The sequence below is a fragment of the Pseudopodoces humilis genome, chromosome 9 (genome assembly GCF_049639895.1).
Source record: "Pseudopodoces humilis isolate 2021_Gansu_Grassland_sample_001 chromosome 9, ASM4963989v1, whole genome shotgun sequence".
Classification (NCBI taxonomy): Eukaryota; Metazoa; Chordata; class Aves; order Passeriformes; family Paridae; genus Pseudopodoces; species Pseudopodoces humilis.
In genome coordinates, this window is record NC_142208.1 from 13,807,342 (window position 1) to 13,819,421 (window position 12,080).

General features: G+C 37.5%; 1 protein-coding gene across 22 annotated transcripts in view; it reads left to right on the plus strand.

Annotated features, from left to right (window-relative positions):
* The window catches only part of KCNMA1 (potassium calcium-activated channel subfamily M alpha 1), a 438,076-nt gene extending 428,762 nt beyond the window's left edge, over positions 1-9,314 (plus strand). For 14 of the 22 annotated variants that reach the window (XM_088059361.1, XM_088059362.1, XM_088059363.1 and 11 more), the window contains one exon: positions 3,021-9,314. In XM_088059361.1, the coding sequence (XP_087915487.1) occupies positions 3,021-3,175 (155 nt within the window). In that variant the 3' untranslated portion in view covers positions 3,176-9,314. The remainder of the gene's footprint in view (positions 1-3,020) is intronic. The other 8 variants (XM_088059359.1, XM_088059365.1, XM_088059366.1 and 5 more) reach the window with 1 other exon arrangement.
* The last annotated feature ends 2,766 nt before the right edge of the window (positions 9,315-12,080 follow it).

The following is a 12,080-nucleotide window of genomic DNA, read 5'->3' on the forward strand; positions in this document are numbered from 1 at the left end:
AAGCATTGCATGCTGGAGATGATAATGCTTGGATCAAAGTTTCAGCGCTGGCAAAAAGAAATCTAAACAGCAAAATAAATTAGAATCTACCAGCTTCTGCATTTATTATTAATGTTCTGTATTTGTTACTTGCCAGGTAAAGGCAAAAAGAGACTGGGTGGTTTCTTTTTAAAGAACAGCTCCCTATACAGGAGCTTTATTTTAAATTTAACACGTAAATAAATAGCTTCTTTTGAAAATTTTAGGGAAAGCAGGATATTTTGAAGTGTTTTGCACTGGCTGATGAGAAACACAACACAGTTATGATTCTTAGCACTCACACAAGTCTCCCCTTACTTGCTACAATGTTGAATTAACTTGCACCAAGTTCTGTTTGTAAGGAAAGTTTTTGCACCATGTGTTAAAAAAAAGAAGGTAGCAATGAAAGTTCACGGTGCTTAACTTGCCTTAAAATCATTTTAAACACAAACCATTAGAAAACTGTTAGTTTGAAATTGTTTATGTGATCTCACAAGGCTTTTTAAACATGATAACCATCACACTTTACACCTCTCTGAAAGGTTAGTTTAATCGTAGATCACATAAAATTGGTTTCCACAAATGCATAATGGTTCATGTGTCACACTTGAACTAAATGGTTTTTTAAATGGAGCTGAAATTATTTTGATGTGTACACATTCCCAGACTTCTTTTTCCTACAACCTTTCTTAAACCAGCCCCCATCAGGAATCATTCCCTTAAAGTCTCATTAATAATTCAGATGTTCTGATTACTTTAAAAGATCTATGGAATTGAGGCTTTTTCTTTCTTTTTTTTTCTTTTTTTTTTTTTAACTGCTTGACAAAAAGATAAATGAATGTAGAAAGAAACGGTAGGAGTCTGGCAAGCTGTAGATCATCTCTGAACAGATTGTAACTTTATCATTCTGTCAGGAAGAATAATTTAAAGCACTTAATCAGTTAGCTTCAGTGTGCAGGATGTAACATTATGAATTCCTATCGTCCAATCTGTTCAAATCAAAGGGAACTTAATTATAATAGGTGAGAGAGAGGGAGATGGGAGATTGAACATTGCTCAGACTCAGGCAACTTTAAGGGGGCTGGGAATTATTTAGTCTGGTCACAAATGAGTAGGATATTTTTAAACATAAGTGAAAAGCATTTTAGAAAATTACAAGAAAAACAATACAGTAGTTCTGCTTCCCTTCAGTAATAATCCACTAATAAGTAATTGAATTCCTAGGTTTAAATTAATTTTTAAAAAAGTGTAAGAACAGGTAACAAAGGTTTTAATGGGGAGTGGGGGTCTGGCATGTAAATTCTAAAAATCCATATAAAGTGGAAGTGTTTTAATTTGTTATTCATGAAAGTGACTGAAATGTCCAGTAATTCTTTAGATTAAGCTACTTCTTGAGAGATTCTACGTCCAAAGGTCTTTGTTTATTTTGTGGACTTATGTCCAGGTATTTGTCCTCTATTCTTCTGTCTTTCCATTTCTTTTCTCTCCTTTACCTCCTGAGCTTTTGTGCTCAGTCCTTGGGTTTCTAAGGTGCATTTTGCTTTGCTAATTTCAAATCATTTGTTTATTAAAAAATGAGCATTCCTTCTACTTCTGTCCTGATTCCAGATATTGCAGCATTTCAGTTTTTAGCAAAAGTAGCAGTTTATCCTGAGTGAGGCACTAAGGCTTCTGCAGCATTTTGGATGCCCCATTAGAATGAGAAGTAGTGCATACATGTAAGACTGGCAGCTCTGGTGCCACACACTTTTGAACCTTGGATTTAATAACGAAATGCCCAGAACTGTAAGTGTCCACTGCTCTGCCCACCCACCCCTGGAATCTGGGGAAGGAGGACAAGAGTGGAGACAGAACCCTGTTCACAAATGCTTGCCAAGGCACAAGTGCACCTAATGCCTATTAGCCACTCTCTAGATCAGGAGTTTCCAAGTCTTGGAATAAAGTTATCTTACAAAATTGCATACCTGTCATTGAGAAATTACAGCAGAAATTGCTCTCTAAAGGGTTTAAGAATTAATTTTTTTTTCTTTTCTGAATTTTAAGAAGCTTTTGTCCATATTTGCAACGGAGCAGTGCAACACAGTGGTTGCAGTGATGAACAGCTGGGAAAGGGCTGCAATGCTGCAGCCTCTCAGCATCCTCCCACATTGCTCCCAGCCCACCTTAAAGCTGCACCTTGAAATTCTTCCTGTGTTCATGGAAACAGACATTGCTCAAGGACAGGAAAGAAAGAGCTTCCTCTCTTAATTTTCCTTTAAGTCCTTACTGTCTTTGCCTTGCTGTCATCTATCATGACCAATCCATTCAGAGTTGCAGTGTCTGGTGTGTCCTGCACCCCATTTTAAACCCTTGAGATCAGCAGTGCCCCAGATCCTGTGTGTATCCCTGAGCAGGGATATAATGCCCACTCTGTGCAGCAAGGGTGCAGGAATACAAGTTCTGTTTGTTCAAACACCAACTGCAGAAAGTTCTTTATGTTCTCCTGCATGATTTCTGGGCCAGCAGTAGCCACCACCCCAAGGCTGAAATGGCTCAGAGAAGTTTCTGACTCTTTAGGTGCTCCTCTGTGTATAGACTCATATGCTCTTTTCTGCATTACCCTTATCCCAGCTGCTCTCCTTGGCTTCTTAGTTTAGACTTTGATTTGTTTTTTGTTGTTTTTTTTCAATAAATGGATCACCTGAGCATGGGCACAAGAAAAGAGCTCTCTTACATCCAACAAGCAAACTAGAACATTGGCAGTTTTCTTTAGCTTCTATTATCAAACCTGCAAGCGTCATCGTCCTTTCATAACAGTATTTTCAGAGGTGTTAATCTAATGCACTGTATTGCTAGTAATTAGTCAAAGTCACCTTCTATTGATCTCTTTTTTCTATAAACTTTACTGACCACTCCCTTTTTATTTTTCTTTTTTTTTTTTAATGTTTCTGTGTATGTGTGCTTCACTAATTAAACTTTCATTTTTCCCTCCTTATCCTGTCTCTACCTGTTTTGCTCCTTAGCAGAAAAGAAATGGTTTACAGATGAGCCGGATAATGCCTATCCCAGAAACATTCAAATCAAGCCCATGAGCACTCACATGGCCAATCAGATCAATCAATATAAATCGACAAGCAGCTTGATACCACCAATACGAGAAGTTGAAGATGAATGTTGACTCCTTCGAAGCCAGAACTATTTTTTTAAAGCCTGACAAACTTCATGAATGGTGATGTGACATTTATTCCTCTTACTTGCTGAACCACTGATGGAGAAGTTAAGAAGGGCACGCTTAATGGGAAAATAAAGTAGACAGATCTTTGTTTGTCTGCCTTTAATATTGCTTCCACGTATTTTGGAAACTATTTCATTTATAAATGAACATAATCAAAACTAGTCATGTATAGCCTCTAGCATTTTAAATTATTTTTATTTATTAGAAAAAATATATTTTTCTTTTTTTTTTTTTCATTGTTAAGTATTTTCCCTTAAAAAAACAGCATATGTGGCCAGACTCCTAAGAATTAAAAAACCCAACAAACCCTCAGTCTTTGGCTTAAAGGAGAATGATGGTCACAGTTATAAGGATATGTAATTAAGGGAGACAAATGATATATTTACAAAAAGGAAAAAAAAGGTCCAACTTGTATTTTAGTAAATCAAAAAAAAAAAAAAAAAAGAAGAAAAAAAACCAACAACACTTCACCAAAATGTTTCTTTATCAGAAGATGTGTATTTTGTTCAGCATTGACACCAGCTCTTAATAAATTGAACTTATTTATTTTCAGAGTTGAAAGTCATATTTTTGTACATGTAACATTCTTCTGAAAGATTCTTTGTTTTATATAGCTCATCTTGACTGCCAGTTACCTGAAGGTCCAGTAACCCCCCCACTGTCCCCTGCCCCTTCTCACTGTCCCACACACAGAAACCCCTGGGGAACACGCTGCCACACAGGCACAGGGAATGTCACCACCCCAGCCAAGGGACCGGACGGAAGGGGCACCTGCTAGAAATGGCAAATCTGGCAATTGCACTTCCCACTAGCCATCAGCAGTTGCGAATTTCAGGAAGGCAAGCTTGGCAATTCTTCTTTTGCCATGTGCTTTGGCCCAGAGTGGATGCAATGGTGCATGGAAGCGTATAAACCATCTCATCTACCACATGTTGTTACTTCCTTACTTCAGAAGTGCTGATGGCCTTTCACTGCCCTGAGATGGTACAAATTCTTCCTGATATCTATAGAGATTGAGCTCCAGATCCTTGCATTTTGGTGACAGCTCATACCCTGGTAAAGGGCACACTGAATCTCCTTTTGGTGAATTCAGGATAAAAACTGGTTTAGCCTCAGCTCTACAATCTCACAATGTGCTGTCCTCATTTAATTCCAACAATAAGCAACATCTTATTTTAGCAGTTGTTTTTCTGGTTTTTTGTTTTTTTTTTTTCCTTTTATTTATTTTTACTTTGCTGGGACACCACACACAAAAGTACAGTAATAACCAAATCAAAATAATAAAAGTGATGAATGTATTTATTATGATAACATGCAAAAGGCCTTTGATGGGTGCCTTTTGTGTCAGCAGTTTCACAAAGTTGCCAACAAGCTTTATAGCCATCAGACAAAAATGTGATGTTTCATATCTGTGCTGCAGTATCTACCCACCCAAGCATTTATGTTCTAAATGATTTAGTAACTAACTCTATCTCAAATAAGCAACATCTGACACAATTGTGTGGAAAAAAAAAAGGAAAGGCTGTGCTAATACGGAAACAAGAACCAAAACTGCAAAACCAGAGTCATCAGGAAAAGCAGATTTTCATTGTGCAAGTCAACTTTAGGCTTTGTAATTTTGCAGAATTGTTAAACACCACAATTAAACATACAGTGGTATTTTTATCATTAGAGAAATATCAGTGAATCAAACAAATACAAAGCAGACAATGAATTTATTGTGAAAACAATGATGTCCACTATATAATCCAACATTTAAGCCAAACTATCTCAGCTTTAATGTTTGTCCACTGGCTGCAGTACAAGTATAACCATACTAACACCTAATAGGCTTTATTCTGGAGTGACTTCTTGGACTGTGACTATTTTGTTGTTACATTTTGTAGAATAGCTATTTAAAGACAGTAACAAGAATTGTTAATACAGTATCTGTAAAATTGGATTGTTTAAAATACTTCACTCTCCTACAGAGTAACAAAACAATACAAGCAGTTTTTCATTATTATTTAGATCCATGTTTAACGCATTTCACAGTCCTGAAAAGAGAAGATAATTCCAGTGAGTTCTTCCGACATATGCTGCTTCAGCTAGTGACACGCTATAATTTACATCCAGTTTCTGCATTGGGTCATGTTAAGCCTTTTCTTTGAGGTCGGTGCTCCTTTTTCATTTATGAACTGCATTCATGTTAAAACCAGAATGAAAAAAGCTGGTCCTGAGTACTGGAGAATTTTACAAATTTGTTATTCAACCTCACCAAAAGCATATGAATTTTATTTTTTTTCCTGAAAAGATTAGTGTTTGCTATAGGGGCATAGAACATTATATCTTATACCTTATCATATACAGTGTCACTTCTGTGTGTCCTTCCTTCAGAAGGGAGCATTCACTGGGTAAAACATAATAATGAATCAAATACAGCACCCCTACACAGCTAAGGTTTGTGTGTCTCTGTCCAGTTTAACTGTCACACCCCAAAATCCCAGGCTACTGTTTATAAATAAAGGACAAGACCTGAACACACTCCCGAGCTCTTCTGGCACAGATAGCTCCATATGCAGGGGTTGGTAGAACAACACCCATTGAGAGCAAACAAGACAGAGAGAAACAGGCAGAGTTATGGGTCTACACTTCCCATTTATAGATAGAAAAGCCAAAATCAGTAGTGTTGTCTTACTCCTGTTTTTGATAATCAGAGACACAGAACTGATGTTTGGAAAGTAGGTGGAGGAACAGATAGAAAACCTGTTGAGGATCTTCAATATTCAGCCATTATAAATTACAGTGTGACCAGCACCTTGGATATATATGGATATATGAATTTACATCAAAGCTGGGAAAAGGCTGGGAAAGGGACTTAAATGACAGCTGACAGACCGCATGATGACTGATATAGAAAAATATTCTTGGTCTTTATCAATAACTTTTACCCCTTTCTCAGAAGGCAAAAATCAAAAAAAAAAACCCAAAAATGTGGGATGGGGAGGATTTCCAGTTGTTTTTTGTTTCTTTTAGTTGAGTTTTGGTTTGGTTTTTTTGGCATTAATTGCATGCACTACTGGTACAGGCTATAGAGTTTTTGGTAAGTCATGTGTTGGATAAACAGTGTGTCTGTGTGTGTGTGTTTGCACCCATGCATGCACACACACGTGTAGGGGTGTGCATCTATTTGATAGAGCCATCACAAGAAGGTGTCATCGTTTTTATTCTCCATGAACTGGGGAGAAGAAAGGCACAAAAAAGTAAAGGAAGTTTGTGGCTTGTAGGGTAGCATGTGGAAGGATTGTTTCTGGTGTTTCCACCTGGTTTGACCAAAACCCAGCCATCCTGGTCAGTTCTATGAGAGGTGCACTGACATTTTGCTGCAGAGCCTTCTCTCCCTGCTGCAGCTGGGCTGTGCTCCTGGCCATCCTCACACCCCTGCACTTGTGGGCTCCCACATTCCAGGAAGTCTGCTGGCTCTCTCCATGTCATGGCTATTACTTTAATTTGTCCCCTGAAGCCCATGAGCACTAAGATGAAAGGATAGAACTGTCCTCTGATAGATTTGGTGGCAAGTGCAGAGCACAGAAGAAGTTAAGGTACAAAGAAAAGAAAATATTTATAGTCTAAATGCAAATTTTAACACCTCAATGTGACTGTGTAGTTCCTTCTAAAATAGTAAGTATATGATGTATTTTTTAATAGGGAAAAACAAGATGAAAACATTTCCTTGTACTTTTTAAAAGCATTCTAAAGCTGTCACTGACATTTTTAACACCTTGTCTTTCAAGCGTTGATGGCCCAGCAGTAGGGAACACATGGGACAGAAAGTACAAATCCCTTGATCTGGGCCAGGCATGGTCAGCTGGATGTGAAAAGAGCAAAATGGCCTCAGCCAAAGGAGGGAAAGGGCAGATGTAGTTTGCAAGCCAAGTACAGGACACACTGCAGAAGCATTAGCCTTTTATTATACATTGGTGGGTGGTGGTGGTGGATGAGGTTGGCTATTTTTGGCCAGCAAAAGGAAGCTTTTGCATTTCTTGAACTCTTCATGTAGTAGAAGGAGAAAGTACGATAGTGTGTTCTCATTCAGGTTTTGCTGGGTGTGTGTGTGCCTAAACTACAGCTAACAACTACTGCAATAACTGGTTGCATAAACTGATGCATAAACATACATGACAAAAAAAAAAAAAAGCAATAATTTACAAATGGCTAATAATGTTTTCACTGCTTGGTGAAATCCTCTGGCCAATCCATAAAAATGTTAGCAACTGCCCTGGACTAGCTGACTCACATGGGCTCAAACTGAAACACAGAGCAGGTGCTTAAATAGTTTTAAGAAGTGGATTCCTAAGGGCTCCTGGATCCCAATGCATTTGAAATGAACACATACTGAGGTCAATGTGTGTGTGTGTATGTGTGTTTTGTTTTTACAGCTGTTATCATTGTGAATTTCTTTAGCACCAAAAGAAGTGTGTGTCTCACCTTTCATTTCTAGTTTTGAATGTGCTTAAACAAAATATCCAAGTGTGTGAAAGGCGATGAACAGGACAAAGTGAAAACAGAAATCTGTTCCCAGTGTTACAGTGGATTAGCCTGGGAATATCTGTCAAAGTCAATGGCAAATGCACAAAAAAAAACAGAGGAAAGGAGAACTCTTTATAATCCTGTTTTTATCTTTTCTGTGCCATCTGAACCACTGAAACCCCCAACATACAAACAAGAACCTTTTTAATTTTAATTATTTTTTTTATAATTCTAAAGGTTCTTGAATAATTACAGGCTTAAGGAAAATAGTTGGTTTTTTTTTAAAAAAAAGTCATTACATATACATGCCAGGTCTCCTAATATTCCATTTATAGTATTTTCATGCTGAGCAATAGTAGTGGGTGTGGGTTACAGCCCCATCTGAAATAATGAAAGGAACGTAGTAGCTCTTCTGCTGTAGTCACTGCCCAGGATGGTATGTGGGCCTGTAGTATTGACAAGTGTGTGCCAGCGTTTGCCAGAGCTCTATTTCTGTCAGTAATGCATCTATGCTGCACAGGTTCTCTCTGCTCTAGAGCATGCAGCCCTGCTGAGGCTGTGCAGTCTCTGAGCACCAGTCTGTATGACCAGGCAAATTCCACTGGAGCCCACAGCGAGGGCTGCTGCTCTGAGGTGTCTGCTCTGCACAGAGCTGTGTTACTGGGAGCTGCCAAAAGGAAAAGGGGTAGGGAAAATGAAGAAAATATAAAATATGAGGTATTTATTTTATTACTTTGGGTCTAATTTAGAGCACTATCTAACTTAGGAAGCTCAACAGTAGTGCTGCATCTAATTGGAACCTTTATGATTTGAGACAAGGTTTCTTACTGCTTCAGTCAATGCATTTTAGAGGAGATCTCTATAAAGTAAAAAAAACCCAAACAACCCAGAACACAGTATATAGGCAGTTGAATACATGTAATAAAACCCATAGATTTTTCAGAAACAAAGAAGTGGCATAAGAGCATTTTGTTGACTGGACAATAACTAGTAGGAACAAAAAAATAATGTCAGCAAGAAGTTATCTCAAGCAGTTAATAAAATTCTGCTTCTGCCATTGTTCCGTAGCTTGGGACACATATGCTTAGCCAATGCAAATACTCTAACCTCTGGCAAAAAAATAAATAAAATATTTTTAAATATATATATAAAAAATATTACTTTAACTTTCATATTTCTGTAGAGTTCAAGACTGATGAAACCATTTTCTTCCTTTGGAAAAAACACACACATGCAAATACATATATACAATATATTTTGATTGTTTCAGATGTCTACATTAGTTATAATTTGGAAGTGGAGATGGCAAGGGAGTACACAGAGAACCAGCTAGCATCTTAATTTAAAAGTTCATGAAGAAAAAGGAGTACTACTTCATCACTTTACTTTTAACATCATGGGTTGGTGAGAGAGAACAAATGCTGGTGCTCAGAAATGATCTACCTGACTTTGTCATATGTAATATCCAGTGAAAAATATATCGTCCTGTAAAAAGGGTTTGTACATAACTTGTACATGGTTTCATTTTGTATTTTTCTCAGATTAAAATTTATGTATTTGTGTTCTAAAAGAAGGAGATATTGCTGTGTTTTCTTTTTTCTCTTCTAGAAAAGTTTGTAACTTGTATCACCAAGTCATGAATATTACTGCATCCATGAAACTGATATTATTAATGCTTTGACCAAAGACTAACTCTACAGCCTTTCTCTCTTGCTTACACTCCAGAATCCTTACAATGATAATTAATATCAGCTGCCACGGAGGATGCTATGGGTCCTCCATGAATGAGCAATTCTGCACCAGCAATAAATGGCACCCTAACACCAGCTGTAGAGTCAAATACAGATAAAGTCTGGTTCAATTTATCTACTTTACATGGCTGAACTGAGCATTTAGCTCTGATAGATTGGGCTAAAATGGATTGATAATTTTCCTGAACAGCCCAAGATTTTCTTTCTTATGATGAGTACATTTAAAAATTATCTGCAAGTTTTGGACTATGTTTCCATTGCAGGGAACAAAGTATCATCCTACATGCAACTGTATGGTTTAAGTCTTCAGAAAAAACAGTCTCCTTTTGGAGTCTGTAACGTTGTGTGCATGTGGCTGGCATTCTGCTATAAAATAACCTTGTCATTAAGGTTGACATCATTAATCTTCTGTGCAGCAGTATCACCACAGCGATTTGTAATCAATCACAGTTTGATAAACCTTGCTTGATTCTGAATAATGGAGAGGAAAGAAGAGGAGCAGAACTCTGGAAAAGATTCAGTTAAGCATCTGAGAAACCCCCAAAAGTACAAATAGTCAATGGGTCCTAACACAAAGAACCATATATAAAATGGCTGCACAGATTGCTCTGCAAGCAAATAAGAATGGTTTTGGGGGAGGGGGAGAATCAATGAATGACAAAATCTGTGCAGAACTGTGGAGAACTATGTAAGAAACTGGCTCTGCACCAGTGTTCACTCCTCCAGACCATCCTTAGCCTCTCTCACTGGGGAAGGGAGTTTATGTGCCATAAAAACTGCAATGTCTGTTTTCAACAGTTCAGTGAAAGAATCACTCTGTGTCAATATATCCATATGCAGATGGCTACTTTAGCTCTAATTCCTTGACCTTATCCCTTCTTGGTGCCAGGCACTAATTAGGAAGCTTGGCTTTTAATTACTGAAGGAGAATGACAAGAGGAAGTGATGCACAGTCACACAACACACCATGAACAGGTACCCCTTTTAAGATGGAACTGGTAATTCTTCATCAAGGGTTTAATCAGGTGTCTGCTCCCTGCACAAGGTTCCATATCACAGAAGAGGCATTTATCCACACACAGAGATGTACAGATATATGTGTGTGCATTTGAACACGAATAATTATACCTATACATATGTGTCACCACCAACTAATATTTTTAAGGTCTTGGCTCCTAGATGGCACCACTTGTTGTCAAAAACACTTAAATCAAACCTGGCCATGGAGTAACTAAAGTATGAAGCTGTTTTGTTATGTCTACAGCCCTGATACTCATCAGTACAAAGACTACATTGAGCAGAATCCCATGAATTTCCCCCCAAAATCTTAGTTAGCAAGTACCTGCAGCAAATGAACAGGTTGCTCTCACTTTCGCTGGACCTTAAGGCAGTTCTGCTACTCTTTCAAAATACTTCAATTGTATTATAGCAATTCAATGTTGATTTTTTTTTTTAATTAAGTTTAATTGCAAATATGTGGTTCAAGCTACAGAGGTGATTTCAGAAATGTAGTTTTAAGCATTGGAGGAGTGCCACTGAGGGAGAAGGGAGCTGTGAAACAAACTTTTGCCTCACAGCTCAAAGGCAAGGTCAAATATTTGACATAATCTTCTTTAGCACTACAAAACCACTCCAAAACCAACAACAAAAAAATCCCATAAAAACCCTCAACAAAACCAACTGACAAAACAAACCCCAACCACACAACAAAAACTAAAAGAAACTAAAAAACTCTCCCCTCAAAAAACTAGCAAAATCCCATCAAACAAAAAGATAAATAAATACAAACAAACAAAAAATACACAAGAAACTGACAAACAAACAAAACCAAAACCAAACAAAAAAACTCCCACAAAAAAAAATAGTCTCTTTTCAGTCCTCCTTCCCTTACCACAAGCCCATCCTTTGCCACCTGCAGCCTCTAGGGAAAAAATGCTATTTTAAGAAAGACTAAATTTTCTCTTACTTCAAAGACAGAGGATGTTCAGAGCTATTTCTAAGGGCAATCAATGACCCTAAGTTTGATTTCTGGCTTTACATACTTGACTGGCCTCTTCAAAAAGCACTCTCCTTCCCCTAGGCCCCAAGTCTTAAAACACAGGTTTATTGTTATACTTTTTTCAAAACATTCATTATGCTAAAATTTTCACCTACCTTTGGGTCTAGTTTTCCTGGTTTTACTTTCCCATTTTTTTTCACCAATGAGACACAAATGTCCAGTAACCAGACACCTTCATTCTCTGTCAAAAAAATCTTACAGTCAGTGGGAGAGTGAGTTCAAAGTGTCCCAATGGAGATGCTGGAGAGAGACAAACACTCCAGTGCACTTTTTAATTTGTTTTACAACTTTATTCAATTTCCACTTTCCTTTGCTGCTTGGAAGAAGCTCTTCTTTCCAACATCCTTGTCTTCTTAGGTTCTCCCCAGAGACTTGGAAATCAAACCACAGTAACAACTTGTAAAATGTTTTATTGCATTTGAATCCTCTGACTCTTGAGAAGCTTTAAACCTATCTGCTCTTTTTTCAGTTTTCTCATTCAAGTGTTATCCAGTAAACTCTTTAGTTAGACATCAGATACAATAAAATA